General features: G+C 39.2%; 1 protein-coding gene across 1 annotated transcript; it reads left to right on the top strand.

Annotated features, from left to right (window-relative positions):
• Nucleotides 1-858: 858 nt before the first annotated feature.
• Nucleotides 859-23,734, top strand: THOC1 (THO complex subunit 1). The gene is made up of 21 exons (XM_069779124.1): nucleotides 859-1,030; nucleotides 1,964-2,037; nucleotides 2,139-2,199; nucleotides 2,916-2,982; nucleotides 4,039-4,157; nucleotides 5,419-5,467; nucleotides 5,976-6,071; nucleotides 6,363-6,445; nucleotides 6,952-7,025; nucleotides 7,644-7,752; nucleotides 8,962-9,093; nucleotides 10,446-10,546; nucleotides 12,416-12,482; nucleotides 12,661-12,711; nucleotides 13,349-13,419; nucleotides 14,733-14,828; nucleotides 15,748-15,813; nucleotides 19,193-19,276; nucleotides 19,510-19,657; nucleotides 21,132-21,210; nucleotides 23,243-23,734. Exons 1-21 carry the CDS (start codon nucleotides 938-940, stop codon nucleotides 23,536-23,538), a joined length of 2,016 nt encoding a protein of 671 aa, XP_069635225.1. The 5' UTR covers nucleotides 859-937; the 3' UTR covers nucleotides 23,539-23,734.
• The last annotated feature ends 801 nt before the right edge of the window (nucleotides 23,735-24,535 follow it).

The following is a 24,535-nucleotide window of genomic DNA, read 5'->3' on the forward strand; positions in this document are numbered from 1 at the left end:
AAATGATTCTGCGTTGACAGCAAGAAGGAAAGCAGGATTGAGAAATGTTAGGAGAAAACCATATCTCCAGTCTGGTTTGAGGTGCCCTGGAGAGTCCTAGGAGAAGGCCGATGAGGAATATATTTAGGAGGGTTTTATGGCTGGACACTGCACAGCAAGGGTTCCCAACTCATAGCTGCAAGCTTGAACATGGGAAGACAAAGAATCCCAAGCCTGGAAATGGACTGTGAACAGCCAAGTCTGGGAACCACCGTTATTTAGGATAGCTAGAAAATGTGGTCTTTAAAGGAGGTGAGCCAGACAAAATTACAAATTTCATAATAAACATTCGTTTATTTTTGCAGGGCTATTTCAGACATTTACCACTGAAACAATGATTAAACTCCCATCAAAAGTGACTCAGAAGGAGGTATCCATACGATATTGTTCAACCTGTGAATTGTTAGCACTGAGATGATTTTACCAAGGATATAAAAATTCCTATTCTTCCTTCAGTGATACTTTGAAACTGGTGGCAGACTGTGGCTCTGAGGTGGCTATCACAAGAAACAACAACCACATCTGCCACTCCCCCACACGTTGAACCTTTTAAAGTAATTTTCACTTTGACAACATGCTACTGACAAACGCGACGGGCTGCCAGCTCCTTCCCCGCTCCCGCGCTCACCACACCGCCCCAACAGCCGCCCCCCGCGCATGCGCTCGGCCCCAGGCGGGAGGCGGGAGGCGGGAGGCGGGAGGCGGGAGGCGGGAGGCGGGAGGCGGGAGGCGGGAGGCGGGAGGCGGGAGGCGGGAGCGAGGCGCCGGCACCGCCCAGGAACGGCCGCCCGCAGCCACGCCCCCAGCCGGCCCGCGTGCCGTGCTCCCTCTCTCGGCCCGGGGTGGGGAAGAGGAGGCGGGCGGTCTCTAGGATGTACGCCGCGCCGTTCGGAGGACTATGGCGTCATCGGCGCGCGCCGCGGAGCGTCGTTCGGTTGGAGCGATGTCGCCGCCGCTCTTCAGCCTGCCTGAGGCGCGGCTCCGCTTCACGGTGAGCCCGGGCGGGGGTTGAGGCTCCTCTCCCTCGCTGCCGCTCGGAGCCGGACCGGGCGGGCGGGAGACGGCGTCCGGGCGCCGGTGTGGGGCTCTGCCTCCCCTTCCGCATGCGCGGCCGGGCTGGGTCGGGCCGCCTCTGCCCGGTCCTGGGCCCGCAGGCCCGGCCGGCACTCCCGCTGAGGAGGGGCCCGGGCTCTCCTTTAACGGGCCTTCAGCGCAGCCGAGATAACGCGCCATAAGTTGGGGCACAGGGCTTCATACCGGCTCAGCCTAGCCCGCCAAGGGGACGATCTGCTGTTGAGTTAACTAAAACTAATGTAAAATAAAATGAAGTTATGGCGTAACCCCAGCAACAAAACGTCCGTAGCTTATTGTGCTTATCTCTTGCGCCTCTGCTGAATGATGCTTTTCCGTTGCCAGAGCAGGTGGGGCTGGATGTGTACTTAGGCCTCTGGATCCTGCCGTTTGCGGCCCAGTTTCTTGGGCGAGGGGATGGGATTTGTGCAGAAGCGGTCTAAGCACAGACACTTGCTCCGTTAGATTTATTTTGTTACAGTAATTTTTAGACCGTCTTGTTAGCAGGAGTCATGTCCCAAATAACCATAACCTGCCTGTGGGGCAGATGAAGTTGTGTTTGTGGGACTGCTGTAGATGCAGTATTGGTCACAACAGCATATTCCTCTGTGTTTTGCTTAGAAATACTATTTTCACCACACTCTTGGTCCAGGTTTGAGGTGTGATGTTCAGCTGGCTCACATGCCTAATTAGCTAGGCACTTGTTATTTGCCCTACTTGTTACAAAGTTCTCTTTGTAAACTGACACATGGTATGTGGCAAATAGATTCCTTAGTGTTTCTGTCCACTGTCAGATAGAGGAAGGAGGAGATCCTTCTGCTTTTGTAACTTTTCTTTCTTTACATTTTGGTAGACATCCACTAGAGAGGCTCTGAATAACAAAAGTATCAAGCCATTGTTGAACACATTTAACCAGATTCCTGGGAGGTAAGTGCAGCTTGATTTTAAAAGGTGCTTACTCAGATAATTTTTAGTAATCTTGTCCATAATAGTTGTTGTTAACTGATGTGGAATGTTTGCATTTGCAGTGAAAATGAAAAGAAGTGTACCTTGGATCAAGCCTTTAGAGTTATTGTAGAAGAAGAAATAGTAAGTATTTTAAACTGCTACAGCTTATCTCTTGATAAAGCTCAAGTTTCTATTTGCAAGTTAATGTATTACTTTAACAGCAACTTTAGTGTAAGGAAATGCTGTTTGTTAAAAACATGAATTATGTAAAAGTTATCTAATTAACATTGAATATAGATGATTAAAGGAGATTGGTAGGTAGGACAGAATGGCAGTGTTTTACAGATACCACACTATAGTAAGAGGTGTTGACTTAGCCTTTTCCAGCAGTTCTTCATAGTGCTTATGAAAGTCTGCTACATCTTAAAATTCTAGTTCATAAATATGCATTATTCCACAACTATACTTCAAGTGTGGGGTGGAGTGGGTTATCTGTTACTAGCAGGTAACAAAGGTGCCGGTCAGCTGAAAAGAATGATGAAAGGAATCAAATAAAGGTTTTGTTGGTATTACTCGAATGAAGGTTGCATGTGGTACATTAATTTTCAGAGGTAAATGACTCTATACAGTAGGTATTGTAGGGTCTTTAATGGCTGGAAGCAGTCAAGAAATGTTGCTCACTCAATAAAAACTTCATATAGTTAACTGACAGGTCTGATTTAATAGATTGTTTGAAGTTTTGGGAAGTTGAATGTCAATATTTGTTTCAAATATGCCTACTTGGAACCAAGAACTTTAGTTTTGTTAGATATATTTAGGTCAGAATAGAGAAGTTTAACACTGTTTTGTTTGTTTAGATAAACAAAGCTCCGTGTGAAAATCTCCTGGCAATTATTTCTCTTGCTATTAATGGAGTCACAGAAGGTGAGCATCTTTCTCAAATCTGTTGTCAGTTTTAGGGACCATTTAGGGGAATTTTTAAATCTTGATTGTTGTAAGTCATCTACAGCGGTTGACTTTGATAATATGTGGCCCTTATGCTAGTGGTTAAGTCTGTTTCACGAGAGGAATGAAGTCTAATAAAATTAAATTCAATTATATGTGTGACATTTGCGTTGGAATCTTTTTTTTTTTTCTAATAGAGGAATTTGCAGGGTTTTGGTTGCAACGTAATTAGCATTTTCTATCTTTGTCCACCCTGTAAAATGCTTAGAAGTCTCCCATCATAATTTCAGAGATGAGACCACTGAGGCAGAGAGGTTAAATGACTTGTAGGTTTCTCTGTCAGTTGCTGGCAGACAGAAATAACTTCTGAATATCTGTGCTCATCTCCCAGTACTGCCTGTCGGTACATGTCTGTTTTTAGATACTTGAATCTGTCTCTTGTGTCAGAAATCAGTGTGATAATCCCTTCTGAAAGGGTTTTTGCACTCTTCCCTTTGTTTATTTGTTCACATTACACATCAAATACTTGTTTGTCTTAGTAAGTATAGCTTAACTACATATGTTTTTTATGAACTGTAGAATAACAAGACCTGTGATTATGAGGAATGGAGACACTACCGAACTACGGAGTGTGGGTAGGCAGACTTGGAGCACTGTTTTAGTGGTGCTTTACTGAGGAAAAGACTCTCAAAATTCATGGGCGTGTGTAGTGTAACTAACTGTGGATTTAGAAGTCTGAAAGAGTTCACTTGCAGTCTGCAAAGAGATGTGACATTGTTTCAGACTTTGAGGTTTTTAGAACAGTTATTCTTTCTTGTTTTATGTTAGTGCAAAGCTCTTGTAAAGCTCATCTGCATATGTGTACATATAGAAATAGCTTCAATGAAAGTTCACGCTTTAGCCCAAGCTTTTGGATAGGATTTGTAGTAACCCAGGAGAACTTTTTTCTTTTTTTAACATAATGTCCCTCAACTGCCATGCATCTTTGCATTTCAGTTCACATTTGCTGAATAAAGTATTCCCTGTTCGTCATAGGTATCTGCACTGCATCAACCCCTTTTGTGCTTCTGGGGGATGTTCTGGATTGCCTGCCTTTGGATCAGTGTGATAAAATTTTCACTTTTGTGGAGAAAAATGTTGCTACGTGGAAATCGGTAGGCATTTTTCCAAAATGTGATACAGTTGTACCAAAGCTTCTGTCTACCTGAACCTTTTTTACAAACAGATTTTAACTGTCTTTGTATCTATTTGTGTTAAAATAGTAGCATTGAGCACATTTTGGTTTGAGGCTTAAAAATGTCTGGGCAGCAGAGGTCAGAAAATTAATAATAAAAGAAATCATAATTTTGATATTTTATTTCTAACTCCTTTCTCTACAGTATACAGTGTTTGTCACATTTAGAAACTGGAAATTTAAATTCTTATGGACAATTTGTATGAGTAGCTTCTCTCTTGACTTATTATTCAGCTTCTTCCTCAGAGCTGCAGGAGATTCTTCCATCTCCAATTTGCAGGGAAAGAAGTCATCTTGGTCACTTCCTTAATGAGCTTTCCATTACAGGACTATAGCAGTGGTGAATATGTTGCCCTAAAATATTTCTGCTCTTGAGGAGCAGTTGGTGTTTTGAGGCCTGCATGAGCATTTTATGCTCTTGCTGTACCATGGTGCTGTAGCAGAAGAGCTGCTGCGATAGGCTGCTGAGCTTCTTGTGCTGCGGGTGCTGTTAATTAAATAGGGAATTCATGGTCTCAGGCAGAAGTCCTAACTTGCCCACATTTTATTCCAAGACCATAAGAAATCTTGGATCTCAGTATCCTTGGTAACACCTGAAAAGCATTGTAGTTTCTCTGTGTTTTCCTAACCTGAATTTCCTAACCAGGACTACCTCCCATAGGCATTCATTCAGGCTGTTCTGTTTCAGATAACATTGTGTCCCCTGATATATTCACAAACTGTTCTTTATCATTCGTTCAAGTATTTAGCAATTTCTTTCTCCTGCTGCCAAATTACTAGTACTGTGAATGCTCTAAATCTTTTGTATATTGCTCTTTGCCTCTGTGTATAAATAATGCATGGAATAATAAAGGCAATGCGTGTAAAAAAAAAAAAAAAAAAAAATTAGTCTGTTCCAGGAAAAAAAAGTGGATGCTGCTCTTACAGTTCATTGTCACATGTGTTTTTTCTGTGTGGAGGCTGGATTTAAATGTTGTGTGTTAAGCTTTCTTGGAATTTCTAGGACTGCTTGTTTTATGTTGCCTTTTTCTGAAACCTGCCCCTTATTTAAGCGAAGACTCAAATTTGGAGTTAACAGTAGGAATGACTCATACTTATTCATGGCTTGTGATTGAATTAAAATTCTGCTTAGGAAGGTTTTGTGATCTCTTAATGATCTAAATACCTTTACTCTGTTTCAGAATACATTTTACTCTGCAGGGAAGAATTACTTGCTACGAATGTGCAATGGTGAGTTGTAGTTTTTCAGGGGGGTGGTGGGGAATTAAAGAACTCCCTATCACAGCAAATGAAAGTGAGTTTAATAATATGATTTGCATTCAGATGTGTTCAATAAGTAATAAAGTTAATAGGCAGATCATTCATCTTAGCAGATATTCGTGAGTCTTGCTGATTAATGTAAAAGCCATTCTGACCTTAGGGAAATCTCTTCATCAGTGGAGGTCGTTACAGAAGAACGTCTGAGAAATATTTATTTCTCAGCAATGACAAGGCCCATATCAGAGGCTGCATTTGAGTAGGATCCATTTGAATTTATTGCTGTTGAAGATGTTAGGACAATTGGTAGAATGCATTTGGAAAAAATATGGCTGATCTGAGGAAGTTACTAGCATTTAAATTTACAAATCTTAGCTTCCTTTCATTAGCTATGTAGGTCATGTAATTAGCAAGTCTTGAATTCTAGTGTATGAGAAATTGAAAGAGGGATAAATACTAATATTCTTTTTACAATATTTAGACCTTCTAAGAAGATTATCTAAGTCACAAAACACAGTCTTCTGTGGAAGAATTCAGCTGTTCTTGGCTAGATTATTTCCGCTTTCAGAAAAGTCAGGTGAGATTTTTTTGCATTTCATCGCACTTAACATCTGACAAAGTCAAAATATGCTGAATCTTTTAAGTTTGATGGTTGCAGTCCAAATCCAATTGGAGAAAATCACCTTGCACTTGTATCTTAGTTCTTGTCTGTACACTTAATATTGTGAGTGACTTTCATTTATTGTGATTTCAAACATGAGTTTTGAATGCAGTTTCTGAGAATTTTAATATCGGCATCTCAGAACTAACTGAATGAACAGACTTAAGAACTTCACATCTTCTAAGACTGACCCTTTGTTTTTCACAGGACTTAACTTGCAGAGTCAGTTTAACCTGGAAAATGTCACTGTTTTCAATACCAACGAACATGAGAGCACTCTAGGACAGAAGGTGAAAATTCCTGTTGGTTTTCACTCATTCTGCAGTAAACGTGTAAGACTGTTTGCATGAGATTGTGCTACTGTGCTTAATGTTTGGAACTGTATGTTCATAATTTGGTTGTCCCTCTTCCAGACCAAGCTGATTCTGGAAATAGGCATGTTACCTGGTACATTAAACTGTGCAGACTTTGAGGGGGAAAACGTTGATTTGATTGTGACGGATAAGCACTGTCATGTACTGTACTAAGTTTTCCCCACAGTGTACAGAGTATAGAGCTGTCCCTTCAGCTTTTTTCAAGAGAAGTCAGGCTACCATTGCAAAGTTTAGTAAGGCGTTAAGACAGGAATTTGTTGCGCATTTTACTGGAATAAAATTTTAGAGATCTCTTGAATTACCAGTTTAAGCTTTCTGATCTAAAGTATAATAGAATCTTTAAAATAAAGAACACTCTGAAAACTGTATGCACGTTATAGTGGCATTTGTATAAGTTTTAAATTTTTTTTTTTTCCTCTTAGCACACTGAGGAGAGAGAAGAAGGAATGGACGTAGAAGAAGGTGAAATGGGAGATGATGAAGCACCAACAAGTTGGTGAGCTTACAGCAATTTTAAAAGTTGAAATAAAACTTTATGAAGTGAAAGGAAGGAGCTGTTTGGGAAATATCCTTAAATGTTGTACTCGGAATTCTACTTATCTCCTGCCTTCTCAAGATTACATACAACCTAACAGTGTCTTAATCGGTTTAAGTGGAGCTGCCTGGAAAAGAAAGAAATCTACAGATATTTGGAAAAAGTTGCATACCCTGGCTGAGAACCACTGCTATTCTGTCTTTTTGACAATTTTCCAAATTATCTTGATAAAACTTGTTCTTGTAAGAGGTATTCAGGGATTCTTAGTACATGCTGTATATGCTTTTAGGAGAAAAAGCTGTGCTCCTCTTCATTCCCCAGATGGTGAAAAACTCCTAAGATCCCTTTTTCTTACTATTTTTGCTTTTATGGTGAGGAAGTAACAATAGACTGGATGGAAAACTCTTTTTAGGGACAATTTCTGAATTGCAGATTTCTCTGAGGGCTTGCTATTCACTCATTATTTCACTTACAAAATGAATGATATCTTCTGGAATTGCAAATTCCTGAGTGGACTTGAATTTAATATATCATTTTCAATATTGTGGGTTTTTGTGTTTGTTTTTTTTTTGTCCCCAGTTCCATTCCAATAGATTATAACCTGTATAGAAAATTCTGGTCACTTCAAGATTATTTTAGAAATCCTGTGCAGTGCTATGAGAAGGTCTCATGGAAAACTTTTCTTAAGGTAATCTGAGTTCGTGCTTTCAACCATTCAGCCTAAGTTAAAATCACTGTTTACACAAGTAGGAGAGTGACTGCATAAGCATAGAACAGTTCACATGCTAATGTCATTGAAAAATAATAGTGCATGAGGAAATGCGTTTTGCTGTTTTCTAAAGTGAGCCTTTGATGGTAAACAGTATATTAAGATGTACTGTAAATCCCCTAATAAAACTTGTGTAAGTCAATAACAGAAAGACTTCTTACATTGCAATGTCAGAAGTACCGTTTTTGTGACTTATCAGCTGCAAAAAGCAGAACTTGTGGGTTTGGAGTTCCCCCCTCCCAAGAGGATAAACAGTTTCACCTAGTCCTAGATCTTACTTTTGAATAGTCATATTGATCCCAGGGGGATCGTAAGATGATGATAGGTTCCTAACAAAGCAAATCTCTTTATAGAAGCATTGACCTGAATGTCCGCTTGAGCCAGTTGCTTCAATTTTGCTTAGTATGAATGTTGAGGACGATTTATTGCTAAGCTACTGTTTCTTCACGATTTGTCACTCAGTGTTTATTTAATAGCAAGAAGCCTGTTGGGTTTTTTTAATCTTTATTCTCTGTGTTCTGGTAATAAGAAGTAACATCTGCTCAGACATTCTAATATAAATCTAGTTAATGAGGTATATACATTCTCAGCTGTCAAAAAAAAAAACCAAACAAACAAAAAAAACCCCACATGTGGTTCAGAAAAACTGAACAAGGCCAGGCTTAAGTCTTTCAGATGCAATTTTTTAGTTTTTCTTCATTGCAGCTTTAAGGCTCTGAACTGATTTTTTTGACGAGCAGCACTGCAATTTTGACTCTCAGTGATTTACCTTTCATTCTGAACAACTTAAATTGAGTTTGAATATAGCATTGTCGTCATGTGGACCTTTTTTCTTTGTAGCATGTAAACAACAAAGCAATTGTACACTGTTCAAAACCTGCAACACTGTTTTTCTTAGCACATTTTGAATACTCCAAATTTTTAGATGTTCTGAAATGATAAGTAACACTTTCACTGTCATTTGTTGTGTTCGGAGAAGCCCTATATATTGGTGGTAAATGGGTTGTTTTGACTGGCTGATAGCAAGTTTCCAAATTATTTCACTTGCTTGGCACTGAGTCTGGTGTAGTTATCTAACTACAGAGTTTTTGTGTTATTTTCATGTGGCAAGTAACTCTTGTTTTATAGTACTCAGAAGAAGTTTTGGCTGTTTTCAAAAGTTACAAATTGGATGACACTCAGGCTTCCCGAAAAAAGTTGGAAGAATTAAAAACAGGAGGAGAACATGTATATTTTGCAAAGTTCCTAACTAGTGAAAAGGTATGTGATTTTTGTTTTTATTTTTTCCTCAGAATCACAGACTAATTGAGGTTGGAAGGAACCTGTGTCTAATTTAACTTCCCTACTCAAAGCTCTCTGCTAGAGCAGGTTGATCAGTGCTATGTCCAGTTGGATTTTTAATGTCTCCGCAAATAGGGACTCCAGAGTTTCTCTGGGTATCCCATTACACTGTTTGATCACTTGATTTAGATAGATTTATTCTGTTCTTTTTTTATTTTATTCTTTCTTTGTGGATGGCCTCTGTTAATTGATGATTGAGGGACTTCTATTTCTGGAATAAGAGTCTGCAATAAAGCTGATGTATTGCATTTGATTTGTACTGTTACATTTAGAAAAGGAAGTTAAAAGAGAGTAAATATTTAAAAATCTGTTGCTTATTTATTGCCTTTAGAATTACATTTTCAAAACTTGGCTGATGATGTGCTAACTGTATTTTCTGCCTCATAATGGTCTTGTTTAAAATTGCTTTGAAAAAAATCTTGAGAGTTTTTAATTCTGTTGATATTAAGTCAAAAATACAATGCTCTATTGAATTTAATTCTAAAATTGTTGTCTTCATTTTGGAATAATGTGTAACTAACTTTTAAATACATGCATTAATAGATGACAGAAAGCAAGTCTCAGCGCAGCATGAGTTTTCTCTTTATGGGATACAAGAGTAGGTAAATTCATCATAAGCCTTTGACCTATGTATTGACAATTTTAAAATAAAATAGTATAGAAGATACAGAACTGGTTGCTTAATTAACACCCAGTAGTCAAAGGCCTTTTTCTTTAAAGAATCTTCAAATGCTCCCTTTGTATGATGTATCATGCTGCAGCACATAGGGTAGAAACCAAGCAGTGTGTCACTGTGCAATTGTTGATGAGAGTGAATGCTTCTGTGGTAGCTGAATCCTTACGTTGTAGCCAGTTGTTCATAGGAGAAGGGAGCAAGCTGTCCTTCAGTTACTGAAATGTTTGAATATTTGTTTTTCCAAATTCTTGTTCACTTCAAAGTGAATGTTGTTAAATCCAGCAGTATGAAACTAGTTAAAAATCTAGGGATACTTTTACAAACAGTTCCTCGTGTTTTTAAAAAGTGATTTAATTAGAAATTTTGCTGGTCTTTCTTAAATTGTGCTAGATGACAGTTTACCCATCTTAGTACCTTGTGAAGCACTGTCCTGAAAGTATAGGTGGTACCGAATAGAGCTTTTGTAATGGCTTACCATCATCTTGTTGTAAAAACAGTCTCCATGGAGTTTATCTGAAAACATTTGTTGGATTTTTTTCACTTACACATATTTAGTCTCTTTAACGTGTAATTCTTTTTTGTTGTTGTTGTTTAGCTGATGGATTTACAGCTGAGTGACAGTAACTTTCGCCGTCACATCTTGTTGCAGTACTTAATACTATTTCAGTATCTAAAGGGACAGGTCAAATTTAAAAGGTAATGTGGAAATATATTGTGTTTTGGGGATAAGGAGCTAAGAACTTGGAGATAAACCAAAATATTTTAAAGGAGTTTATGCCTACTTGTTCTAAGGTTCTTGTGAAACTTGCAGGGCCTTGGATTGGTAAATACAGGATGTGGCTGAAGTTATTTTATAGCAGTAAAGCAGAGGTCTCATTCTTGCCTTTCTCTGCTCTTCTCTGTGTGATTCTTTGTCATCCGTTGCAGTGGCTCTAGTGTTCATTAGACTCACTCAAATTTATGCAGTTTACTAAACTAGCAAAAACCCACTCTGCTCGTCTTTGCAGAGTTAGTTTTCTGCCAAATTGGCGAGTTGAGTGGGGTCTCTGAGAAGTAGAGGCCACTAAAGCTTGCTTAAGGTGAGTGCCAGCCATGAGAGGGAAGGATTATCTTTGGCAGCTGCTAGTTGTTAGACCAATGCAAGCTTGTATGTGGCATCATTTGGAATCTATATTGACTCTGAAATATGGCATTGGTTGCTGATTTGTTTTTCCTAGTGTGCCACAGAATTCTGTCTAAAATAGCAAAAAATAACAGCGGTGATTATCCTAGTCTCTAATGTTATGCTGAAGAAAATCCTAACTCTCTGTTTATTTCCTGTGCCCTTGATTATATTTGCATATAATGATTAACATTAAAGGCAGCTGTCTTTCACCTGCAATATACTGCTTTTTATAAACAGATCTCAAAGAACTTTGCAAACTAGATTAGGATCATTATCCTCATTCTATAGATTATTTACCAAAGCAGTCCAGTGGCAGAGGAGGAATAGAATTCATGTGTTCTGAATTGCAGTTCAGTCTGGTGGAGGTGATAGTTAGTCATTTGAATGACAGTTCATTGAAGTGTTCATTAAAAGCACTCTTATTAGTGGTCAAGGATGGTGTGATATATAAATGGTATAGTATAACACTTGGTGCAGTTGTTGTAAAATAATACTAATTATTCCCTTCCTTAAAAAAGATGAGCTTTTTTATATCCTATTAACTAAGAGAAGCTAGTTCTAAAAGTCTTTCTCATGTTATTGACTTAGCCATTATCATGTTTGTATTTGCTACTTAAGGTACCTAGTGCTTCATAAGAAGCTGGTTGCTGTTACATTGCTTTGGAACACTGTAAATGCATTGTTAATAGTTATACTTCAAATGGATTCTTCTTGAACCAGTGAAAAACAAATATTAGATTCTCATCTGATTTTTAATGCGTTTAAAAAAAGTTCTGGTCTCTGCTTGGGAATGAAGTAGACCATGTTGGATTTATTACTGTGTTCCTTTCTTTTCACTTCTACTTACTGATTGCATTATAATTCTAGATGTACCAAGCAACTTGTTTAAAGACTTCAGGTTATGCTATATAGAATTCATGTTTTGAGGTATTCAAGGTCTGTGTTCTGTATACAGCTGGTAGATTGTTTCTTTTACTATAGTTTGTCTACAGTACTGCTTTAGCTGGGGTTAGGAGAGGGGTTTTTTTTTAAGTAAGCCTTTCATTGCACCCACTTGCTGTGCTTTGGTGTGATCTTGAATCATGCAAATGGACTTGCTATTGGATGAAGCTAAACCTGAAAGTATATTCCACAAGCACATCTAATTAACTCCACAAACTAATGAGTGGTCAGTCCATGGGACCAGACCAGAGCACATTCAAACTACTTTCTTCAGATCCCTTCTAAAGACCCTCAGAAAGTATGTAGTGTAAATGATGTGTCCTCAGCACTGTTTTGGTGTGTAGTAAACTCTTCAAATTTAAAAAAAAAAAAAGAAAAAAAGAAAATAGAGCTGATTTAATGACACTTTTTTGTTGATTTTTTGTTTCATTGGTTTTGGGTTTTTTTTCCAATTCCAGTTCAAACTATGTTCTAACAGATGAACAGTCTCTTTGGATTGAAGATACTACAAAAGCGGTTTACCAGGTTGGTATGGTAGATACTTCTATGAAAATTACATGGAAAAATATTTATTGTGTAATGCTGTATCAGTGACCTTTGAAGCAGTAACCACCATTTTCTTTGTTTTTTTTTTTTCTATATATTCTGTATCTGTATAAATCTAATGCAAAAAGTTAACTTTTTTCCTCCCTCCCAATCATAGCTTCTTTCAGAAAATCCTCCAGATGGGGAAAGATTCTCAAAAATGGTAGAGGTAAGTACTTTGGTGCCTGTCTGAATAAAGTCTATATAGAGCATAAAAAAGCAGTATTGTTTTAAACTAGCTTTTGGAACATAGATGTCATGTCTGAGAACTTTTATCTCATCTCAGTAAAAAAGGTCTCATAACATCTTTTTTATTTTGTAGTCACATTTTTCCCATGTTTTCATTAATGTCCTTTTCCTTCTCCTGGGGAGAGATGGAAATGTGCATATATGTGCATGTGTACACACAGGAGACATTGGTTGTTGGGGGAAAAAAAAAAATTTAAAAAGTCTTTACAGAAAGGAGTGCTGTGCCCAGAGACATGGCAATAAGATGCAAGTGGAAATTAAAAAAAAAAAAAAAGTTGTCGTCTTGCTTTCATTTTTTCCTTTACTTTGGCTGCCTCTATTTTCTTGTTTAGAAAAGGAGAAATAAAGCCTTTCCCACAATTATTGAAGAGAGGAGCGACACTATTTTTGAATAAACTAAACCAGCTGCCTAAGATTATACTGATGACCTTCAAAATAGTGGCTGAAATACAAAATAACAAAGTTTTCTCTTTAATTGTAATAGCTCAATTAAAAACTTTGGGGTCAACTCTGAAGGTGATTATGACCCTAATATGTGCAATATTATGTTTCTCTAGCATATATTAAATACTGAAGAAAACTGGAACTCATGGAAAAATGAGGGCTGCCCAAGCTTTGTGAAAGAAAGGTAACTATTATGAAGTAGAAGCTTGCTGTTGCTTGTTTGAAATGGTGGTTCAACTTCAGAATATGTACCCACGATGTACATGAACATTAATGATTCACACAAGATTTGCATAGAAGAATGTCCCTTCTGTGTGTGCAGAAGGCTCCTAGATTTCTGCCAGAAGTCTTAAGGCTTCATTATGTTAGTGAAGCAGTGGTTATGTATGTGCGGGGTCTTAGGAGAACATTCCGCACTGTCTCATGGCAATGTTTTGTTCTCTTAATACCAAGGAACCAGTGACTGAGGAGACTGAAGCATGTTGTCTCCCCTCCTGCCTTCAGCAGATGCTAGGTTCAAGAAGTTAGTGCCTGACTTCTATATACTGCTTTGGATTGCCTCTAATGAAGCCTTTGGTGTTAAGGCTTTGGTGGGGCAGCATACCTGGAGTTTTGTGTAACAGTTCTCCTCTTATGTACCTTGTTAGGTTTGATACTTGGTGGTGATTGCTTACCTGAAAGGAAATTATGATTAGGTGGCTTTTGCCATTGCAAGGTTTCCTGTGTTATTGGTTACTAACTAGTGACAAAACTTGAACTTTGACTCCATATGTCTACTTGACTATCTTGAGGTGGTGCCCAAACATTCCTCTTCCATCCTTATTTATTCTACACACAGACTGTAGCCTCTTTGTGGTAGGGAGCAGCTGGGTCAATCTCTCTTTGAAGATTTCCTTTTATGGAGGGATCAGGTGGAGCCACCTTTTCATGACTTCATCTGTTTGCAAAAAAGGAAGAGGGGCTGTGAGAAGAGAGAAATTACTATTGGGAGGTGGTGAGAAGTAAAATTATGAAATTTGACTTTTACAAATGTTCTGTCTCCTTCTTTAGATCTCAGCCAGAGTTTCAGCTTGGGTAGGTCTTACCCTAGCCTCAGTGGTCTGGGATCTCCATTCTCTGATCCCATGAAATCAGATGCACCTTGGGAAAGAGAACTTGCAGTCATAGAACAGATGATCCCAGCAGCAGGGTAGATCATACTAACTATGTGCTGCTGGCATAAACATGATTTGCTTCTTTTTCTATATCAGGACTCTGATAGACCTTTAAATTTGTGAGTGAACTAATTCTGGTGTTTGGCAAATACTTTTCCTTACTTTACATTCTCTCTCCTCTGCCCCACTCCCTTGTTCCATTCCTGGAATCCCAGTCCTTCTGAATACATTAATCATAATTAAACTCGTCACCAGCTGAAGTGAAGTGGCTTAATTTTGTTCTCTGAATATTACTGGTTTGATACTAAAGAGATGATTTTTTTTTTTTTTTTTTTTGCTTTAGACCTCCGGATTCTAAGCCAATGAGGCCTGTGAGAAAGAGGCCAGCTCCAGAGGACTTCTTAGGAAAAGGACCAAACAAAAAAATCCTTATGGGGAAGTATGTTGAATATTTTTTTGTTACCCGGTTTCTGGGTTTTGGTTGGTTAGTTGGTCTGGGGTTTTTTGTGGGTTGGTTTTTGGTTTTTTTTTTTGCCACTGACTGTATTTTCTAGTCAATAATTTTCAAACATCCTCATTTTGCAACTGCCAGGAAAGAACAGCCAAGGGATATGTCAGTTCTTTTAAAACTTGCAGTAGGCTTCCTTTCCTTACAGTCATCTCTTTAGATCCCTTTTAAATAGTCTGTAAGTTACAGGCTGAAAATCAGTGGTTTGTACTCATTGGATCAGTTTTTATACTTTTGTAGTCCTTATGGTTTTGCTTAAAATCTATCTGTGCCATGGGTTTTAAAATAACACCCACTGGTATTTTATCCCTGGGGCGAAGAATTCTTCCTGATATGTCCTCTCCGATAAAAATGCCATATTTTGCATGACACTAAGTGCTGCATTTTTTCACTTCCTCCTTTAGGAGGAATGATAGTCTATTCATTCTAACAGTTCACCCAACCTAGATGTGGAAACTTGACCTTCAAGACCTTGTACTGAGTGTTTAGTAAAATGTCCCTTCTGAAAAAGAAAGTGGTAAATTATTTCATTTATCAAAACAAAATAGCCTGACCTTAGCTAGTTTGGAAGGAGAGTTTGTTACTGTTTCTGACTATAGATCAGCAAGAGATTATAATAGAAATTTAATACGTAATTTTCCTAATTTGCAACATCAGATAAAATTTCTGTCATTTCTCGTAATTCCTAATATGTATGTATCACAAAGCTCGTATGATATGCTTTATTATAAAGGCTCTGGGGTGAGAATTTCTGTAGCGTTGTTTCGTGTGTCTGTCTTTGAATGATGGAGTGTGGAATGATAGAATGATGAATGTGGAGTTTCATATGCATTTATGCCTCTCTTTTCAGTGAGGAACTGACCCGCCTTTGGAATTTATGTCCTGATAACATGGAAGCTTGTAAATCTGAGAATAGGTAGGTAAAAGATGATACATTGTTGTCTAAAGCTAACTTTCAGCACTCTAATTGCACATGAAATTACAGTTATTGGAAAATCGGTATAAGGAAAGTATACAAGATGATCTCATATGGTATGCTGTTTAACTCTGTGTCTTGAGAGAAGTTGGTTGTACGAATCTTTGTCTTAAAATCTCCTTACGGTTTCCTTCACTAGTGTTTTCATTGCTTAGTAAAGTAAAATCTAAGCTAAAACCCAGATGGAAATCCCCATTTTGTAAGATTGCTAAGTCTGGCTCTAATGAAGTTAGCATGCTGTTTAGCTATGATTTTCAAGCAGGCATGTGCTTTGAACAATACTAGATAAGAGGAAATTGGCTAGCAGGCATTGTTCCAGTGCATACAGGATCTACTAGTGGTGCAGATGCAGAAAAATACAATTATTGGTTATCCTTCCGCTTGCACAGTTGTAGGAAATACTGAAAATGTGCTTTGCTATGTAACTTTCTATTTGTTAAAGATAGCATAATCCCCTTTTGTGCAGACTGGTACCTAGTATGAAAACTTGGAAAAGGAATGGGACAGTTCCCAAAGAGAACTTTGCTAGTAGTGGCTGCAAAGGCTGGGTGGCTGCAAAGGCTTGGTGCCTGGGGAGAGGTGCTAGCTGTGCAGGTGTCCTGAGTGGAGGAATTGCTTTTCCAGAGGTTGAGAGCTCTGCAGAGGAGTGCCTTCCTTTCTTGTGAGGCCGGGATGTGCAGGAAGGCTTCTGACAGAATACTTGACTTTACTGGGCCAAGGGCTAAACACAGTGGAGCTGTGTTTGGAAACAAAGCTTTTGATTCCCTGTGCATGACTGTATTGTGCTGCAACTTCTTTAAATAAATAAACAAACTCAAACAAACAAAAAAAACCCCTGAAACTAAACAAATGGAGATAAACCAAGAAAATTGCATGCCATGGTAAACAGGAAAGAGAAGATCCTGGAGGATCTGGATTCATTTCCAAGTTTTATTACAGACTTTGTGACTGAACGTGGTCAAGTGACTGCAACTTTTTGCTTTGATTCCCCATGTCTTCATTCAAATGGGGTAATACTTCCTTACCTGTCTTCTTTTTACATAGCTGTTCTTGGGATAAAAACTCTAATGTTTTTGCATAATGCCAAATATAGCAGGATTTAAATCAGATGGGTTTTCAAGATGCTGGCTTTGGTTCCCGTAGTCAGTGATAATACCACATTTAAACATGCATGGGGCACTGCTTTCCTGGGCAAAATGTGTTTTTCAAAATAAAACTAATGTGAATTTGTAGACCAGTGTGCTTCCACCCCCACAACTGATCACTAGGTTCCCTTGTAGAAGCAGATATGTCTCTGTCAAACATTAGGTAGGAGAAATACAGATCATCATGAGCTTGCTTTGCACCACTGATAATTTTGGCTCACAGTACCTACAGCTCTTAAATAATCTGTATTTCTTGCTTGTAGTGTTAATAGCAGCAAACTGTCCTGATCACTGTGAATATTTCTGTTATTTTTTTAGGTCGTGGTTCCTTATGTACTGGTTTGAATACCTTTCAGAAGCAACCGCTAGCTGTTCTAAGAACAGAAACATCCCTTTCACCTTTTTAATATGTCCCCTATGAACCACAAATATTGTCTTTTAAATCACAGAAGTGCTGAGGTTGGAAGAGACCTGTAGAGATCAGCTAGTCCACCCCCTTGCTCAAAGCAGGGTCAACTAGATCAAGTTGCCTAGGACCTTCTCCAGTCAGGTTTTGAATGTCTCTCCAAGAGTGAAAGCTCCACAGCCTTCCTGGCCAACCTGTTCCAGTGTTTGACCACCCTCACAGAAAAGTGGTTTAGTTTTTTTTTCTGATGCTTAAGTCAAATTTCCAGTATTTCAATTTGTGCCGGCTGCTGCTTGTACTTTCACTGAGTAACATCAAGTCTGACTCTTTCTTCCTTACTGCCCCATCAGGTATTTATTTACTGCCCCTGAGTCTTCTCTTCACCAGAGTAAATGGTCCTAGCTCCCTCAGCCTCTGCTTGGATGTCAGATGTTCTGTCCATGCACAGCCTTTTGCATAGGGAAAGCACTTGCACTGGGAAGCCCAGAACTGGACCCAGCACTCCAGATGTATCTTGCCAGTGCTGAATAGAAGGAAAGGATCATTTCCCTTGACCTGTTGGCAACCCTCTTCCTAATGCAGCCAGGATGCCACTGGCCACCTTTGCCAGAAGGGTGCATCGCCGGCTCATGTTCATGATGGTTGTCCACCAAGACCTTTTCTGCAAAGCTGCTCTCCAGCCAGTCAATCTCCAGCATGTACTGGTGCCTGGGGTTGTTCCTCCCCAGGGGCAGGACTTGGCATTTCCCTTTCCTGAACTCCAGAGGAATTGGCTGTCAGGAACATCATGGTCCATTGAACTCTCTATGAATGGCAGCAAAACCCTCTGGTCTATCAACCACTCCTCCCAGTTTTACATTGTCTGCAAACTTGCTGAGGGTGCACTCTGTCCCATCATCAGTAGGTCAGTAATGAAGGTGCTAAATAGTACCAGCCCTAGTATCAAGCCCTGGCACATGCTAGTGACAGGCCGCCAGCTGGACTTCATGACACTGATCACATCTCTTTGAGTCCAGGAGTTCAGATGCTTTTCAGTCCGCTTCAGACAAATTCTGCTGATGCCTGTAGACTTTGGACCTGTATTGAATGTACTTTAACTGAAGTACCTTCAGCAGAAGGTGCAAGAATCACCATGGGGGGTGAAATGAACATGTACTTGAGCAAGTCAGGAAGCCACTAAGATGGGATCATTCAACACAACATTAAGCTGCCTAATATTTCCCCCCCTATAAAATTAGTGATTGTAAATAATTGAAATTGGGGAGTAATAGTAGTCTAGGTATCTCTGGTAGCAGATGAAACTGAAATGGGGGTTAAAAAGGCCACATTTTACTATCCTGTCCTGTCAAATTGCACAAAACTAACAACCATTTTAGACTCCTGAGCACAGTCAGTTGTTAGGGGTATTTTTATGAAAGTCTCATTTCCTTATTGCCAAAATTCTTCTCTTAGGTCCCATAGTCCTTTTTCACCAAATGCTATTGACAAGATGTTCATGTCACCTTTTGGTATGGCAGAAGGTTTAAATACATATAATAGGCAGTGCTAGCAACTACTGGTATGCTTAAGTGGTTATGCAGTAAATAATTTTATAGCAACATGTATCAAACAGATTCTTTGCTTATTTTCAATTGTTAAGTTTGAGTAGGTTGGGTTTGGGGTTTTTTTTCTTCTGTGGGTAAATTTGAGATGTGTATGAAGGAACTGAAAACCAGATATTTTAGGGTAGATTTTGAGGAGTATTAAAGCTCCTTATTTTATTTTTTAGGGAATATATGCCAACGTTAGAGGAATTTTTTGAAGAAGCTATTGAACAAGCAGATCCTGAAAACATGGTTGAAAATAAGTACAAGTATGTTAATTTTTGTTGTGTTTTGCTTTATTTCGATCTCTTTCATGTTTGGATTGTTAAAGAAAACAGACTGTTCTCTCTCTGTATTGTTAATATCTGTACAGGAATCTAGTAACATACAAAAAACTTTAATATAATTCTGTCCAAAATTACAATCAGGAAATTACGCAGATCTTTTTCTGTGCTTTTATAGATGACAGACTGTTACCAACCAAACTTGTATTTTATTATAGGGCTGTGAACAATTCTAACTATGGCTGGAGAGCATTAAGACTTCTAGCACGCAGAAGTCCCCACTTCTTCCAGCCAACAAACCAACAATTCAAGAGTTTACCTGAATATCTAGAAAATATGGTAATCAAATTAGCCAAGGAGCTGCCTGTAAGTAATATTATCCTACAATAATAAATGCTGAATTCATTTGACTTCCTGCTTGTCTCTCTGCAGTCCATTTGGTACATGGGGAGGGAGGGGAGCAAAAAAACACAGGGGGGAAGAAAAGCTTGTAAAGTAAAAATTGCAAGTGAAATTGGTCTAATTGATGAAGATCCCAGTAACACTAAACTGAATAACATTGGCTCGCCAAGTAACTGCTGAGCTCTGCCTTGTATTCTGTGAACAAACAGCTGTGGCAATCCCAAGTTTTTCTGCTGGGTTGGTAGACAGGAATATATTTGTACCCAGCTGCTTGGGTCTCATGTTGCGGTGCAAACCACTTTTACTTGAAGGTATAAGCCAGTGTTAGGGCTCATGAATATCAGTAGCTGTGGCTACTGGGATGGCAGTAAAAGGGACAGGGTGTACAGCTGAAGATACTGTGCTAAGTGTTACCAGAGCTTTACAGCAAGATTTACCAGAGCTTTTCTATCAGCTTCCTGACTTTTAAAATATGTAAAGAAAAATAGACCTTGTGGAGCTGTAAATTTAAGGCTTTAACCCTTTCACATACAAATTTGAGGCCAGGGAGGGGTCTTTCGGATCACTTTACACACAATGATAAGAGAGACTAGGAGTTGGGAAAAGGGAGCATTTTCTAAACCTTTGACTTAGCACACAACCCAGCAATTTCTTGCAGATATGAACCCATGCTTCCATATTTGAGACCTTCCTTGTCTGTAATGTGAAACTACTGAGGTGTAAAGGTTGGATTGTAATACATAGCTTTTTTGTTTGTTCAGCCATCAGAGTTAACTAGATGCTAATAGCAATTTTAGAAAAAAAATACTGGGAGGGGAGAGCTGTTTAATATATTAAGGTATCACTTTATGTAATATTTCTGATAGTACTACTGCCATGTACCAAATGTTGTGGCAAGAAACAAATACAGAGATAAGGCCTGTGATTGAAATGTAGGAAAAGAGGAAGCCCTTTGTTCATCTTGGCTGATCAATAGCTAAATCAGAGAGTGAAAAGTTTATTGTTTGCGTATTTATTTGCCACATTTAAGAAGTTTGAAAGTACAGAAAACTTTGAGGAATTTTGGAGCGAGGAGTAAAATTAGTGAAGAAGAATTTAAAAAGTTTATTGCTAGTGGTGTTATAGAAAGTTGGTTGGTTGTTTTTTTTAAAGTAAGTAATAAAACTAGGTATGTAATACTTAGTTGTAGTTACTATGAAAAAGAGAGAATCCTGTGAAGTCAGTGGATACTTTCATTAGGTTTTTTAGTTAATAGTATGTTTTATTAGAACACTTATTACTGGTGTTTTGGATACAGGAGACTGGGGGATTTTTAAATCTCATATGGGATCATGTGAGGTTTTCCATCCTAACACACATTCCAGAGACAATCACAGAGCTGTGAAATTTCTCTTTAAACACAAAATTCATCCAGTGATGTTTAGTTCTTTCATTGTAGCCTCCTTCTGAAGAAATAAAAACAGGCGAAGATGAAGATGAGGAAGATAATGATGCTTTATTAAAGGAAAACAATGAAAGTAAGATTTGCATGTTCTCAGTCTTTTCAGTTTCTCTCTTGATGTGTATTGTAGAAGCTGTGTTTTAGCATAGTTTCTACTGAGGGTCACCAGTCCTGGTTACCCCAGTGCTCCTAACTTGAACCTGCATTCACACCAAGAAGTGCAGCCTTTTCAGGACACAGGGCACCAGTAGCAACCTCTCAGTCTTGTGGCCTGCAGCGCTGAAAGCATCCAACTTGTTGGAGTTGGAGTAGCACTTGAATTAGGAGCCTTTTCTACCTTTTCTGCTATGTGGTGTATGTTTACAGTGTTAGTAGGTGTTTATAGCTGAAACGCTAGCATTGCTGTGTAAAAACCTACCTGAGTGTTCCTCGCCCCGCTTTCCTGTTCTTTCTGCCCTTTAACTGCCACGGGTACGTGCTTCCCTCTAGCCCCTGCTGGGGTGAGTAGTTATGGGACTTTCAGAAATGGATATATTCCAACTCTGAGATCTTTACTTCCTCTTCATTTAAAATATCTTAAAAGGCAAAAGCTTGTCTGTGAGAAGAGCAATCTTCCTGACAAATGTTATCTCTTGTTCATTCCTCTCCATGAACCAGTCCGTCCATTTTTGCCTCTTGCCTGTAACCTTGGTATGTCATGCTCCCAAGTGTCCTTCCCTGTCTCCCGTGTCTGTAAGTCTGCCGCCTTCCATCCTCATTCATGCCTTCATCTCACAGCACCTTCTCCCTTGCGTGTTGTATCTCTGTGTGCTAGCTCTTGGATCCAGCATGGGCTGATGGGGTGTGCAGGGCATGGAAGGCACACACCGGGTGCCGCTGGTAATTTTGTTGGAAGATTTTTCTGTTAGTGGAAAGCTGCCTGTGGGCCTCTGAATCTCTCTCCTAGTGCCCTATTGCATCCAGCACCAGACCTTTTCCACAGTCTCCCCGTCAATAGCGGAGAAGTTCTCTCGTCTTCAGCTTAACACTGCCTGATGCAGCCTTCGGAGCTTCACTGTGTTGATTTTACATCTTTCTTTACATCTTGTCTTAAAGCCAAGATGGCAGAGCTGTCATCCGCTATACAACATTGTGCTTAGAAATAAGGGAAGTGATTGGAGTGTTTTTGTTGTTTTGTTCGTGATTGTCCATTCTTTTCCCCTTGATGTAGTGAGTTTAGCTCGGATAAATGAGTGTGACTGATAAGCACTGGAGAGAGTTGAAACTTCCACTCCATGCCAGCTGGCTCTTCAGGTGGCATGAGGGTGAGATATTTACTAAAAACTAAGGATATGATTACTTTCTATGCAGTAATTATGTGTAATGCAGTTGTTAGGGTTTTTTCTTTAAAAGCATGTAATAAACATAGGTGGTAAGCCATAGATTGTAGACCATGACAAGTGATGTTTTGATCACTGCAGCACTTGTCTTCTCAGCAGAACACAGTATTCCATGTCTTTTATCTTGATGCCAGAATGACAGAAAATTCCTTTAAGAATTGACTACCTGTTAAAGTTACTATCCTATTCACGGTCCTGCTGCTAATAGGAACATGAGGCTTTAGTAACTCAGTAAAAGGGAAGCAAACTATTTTTTACCTGGGTTAACTCTTGAGTAAAGTGACTAAGATAAGTCCAAAAGACAATTAAATGTTAAAGATCACTCTTATTTTAATATCATAGTTGACTCATGTATTGAAAATTGCAGGCTGCCTGTCAGAATCCTTGTTTTCATTTGGAGGGGGCAGTTCTGATATACTTGAGGTTTTAGCAATTCTCTCTCAATCAAACAGGAGATAACAACATAAAAACCAATTTTCTTTATCATGGGCAATAAGGGACATTCTTCTTGAAACCCAGGTAGTAAATCTGTAAAAATCCATCTGTTCTCAGAGGTCTTGAGTAGGTTTTAACAACTAAAGGAAAGGTTTAAGTCAGTCTGTTAGTAAATAAATAGGAGGTTTAAAATGGGGCAGATCAGGGAAGATTCATTGCAGTATGTGGAGACGTTCCCTGTGTCTCGCTGATTCTTTCACACTTTTTTTTCTTTTTTTTTTTTTGTGTCTCCAGGTCCAGAGGTACAACGGGACAAAGCCATGACAGGCGAACAAATTGAGTCATTTGCGACAAGGCTCGGGGAGCAGTGGAAGGCCTTGGCCCCCTACTTGGAAATGAAGGATTCCGATATACGGCAGATTGAGTCAGACAGTGAGGACATGAAGATGAGAGCTAAGCAGCTGCTGGTTGCCTGGCAGGATCAGGAGGGTGCACATGCAACCCCTGAGAATCTGATTACTGCACTGAACAAAGCTGGGTTAAGTGACCTTGCAGAAAGCCTAACCAACGACACTGAAAGCAGCAGCTAACACGCTTCACGTGCTAACTTGTTTGGTTTTGGTGGTGGTGGTGGTTGTTAATTGTGACTGTTCTGGCTGTTGTCATCATTGTTAATTGTGACTATTTTGTTGGTGGTTGTTGTTAATTGTGACTATCGTTGCTAGGTGATAGATTTTTGATAGGTATTTTATGTTCAATAAACAATAAAACTTTTTAATAACATTGTTCAGTTGTCCAGATTTTCTGAGAAAAGGATTAGTCATCCTGATCCAGAAATAGGAAGCTTCACCTTGGATGGTGGAAAGGTAAAAGGGAGGATGGAGAGTCAAGGCTGCTTCCTGTGCAGCCTGCAGCAGGAGGGTTTGGCATCAGCAGAGCTCAGGTGGATCCTGTTGGACAGTGTCTGGTGGTCTCTGTGACCCTGCTGCTGGTGGGTGGTTTCTCAGAGCATGGGTAGGTGCAAAGGACTTCCAAGTCATTGCTTGGGGTGGCAGGGAGCTATAGACCATCAAAACATACCTGTTTGTGAGTGATTCCACTCTGAGAAGGTAACAGAGTTGTCATGGAGATCCAAGTTATAATATTCACTTTCAGCAAAGAACTGCTGTCCTTGGAGGGGTGCTGTGGTCCATTGGCTCTCCTGCTGAAGAACTGGTTCTCTCTAGGCCTTGACAGTCAATAGTCAGGAGGGGTTTCTATGCTTGTTTTTATTAGTAATGATTAACTTTAGTCTCTGCATATGTTTGCTATTTAAGAACTCCCCTGAATCATGATAAACAAGGTGAATTTTTTTTGTCCCAGTTCACTGTGAAGAAGTGACAATTGGTTTCCTTTTAAGGATACAGCTCTGTTGATGAGTGCAAGCTGTTGCATGTAGCTAGATCTGTTTTTCCTCAAGAAGTGAGAGATTTTTGTGGTGGTATAGCTAGCTACAACTTGTTTTGTGGCTATTATTTCCTGTAGAATTTGTGTCATTCAGTTAATTGCTGATTATTTGGAAAACTACATACTACAGGACTTTTCTCT

This window comes from Haliaeetus albicilla, chromosome 3 (genome assembly GCF_947461875.1).
Source record: "Haliaeetus albicilla chromosome 3, bHalAlb1.1, whole genome shotgun sequence".
Lineage (NCBI taxonomy): Eukaryota > Metazoa > Chordata > Aves > Accipitriformes > Accipitridae > Haliaeetus > Haliaeetus albicilla.

Excerpts from the sequence above, each read along its gene's own strand:
- THOC1 (XM_069779124.1), top strand. The coding sequence starts at position 938 with ATGGCGTCATCGGCGCGCGCCGCGGAGCGTCGTTCGGTTGGAGCGATG. Across the intron at positions 19,658-21,131 it reads AATTAGCCAAGGAGCTGCCT|CCTCCTTCTGAAGAAATAAA; the intron begins GTAAGTAATATT and ends CTTTCATTGTAG. Across the intron at positions 21,211-23,242 it reads ATTAAAGGAAAACAATGAAA|GTCCAGAGGTACAACGGGAC; the intron begins GTAAGATTTGCA and ends TTGTGTCTCCAG.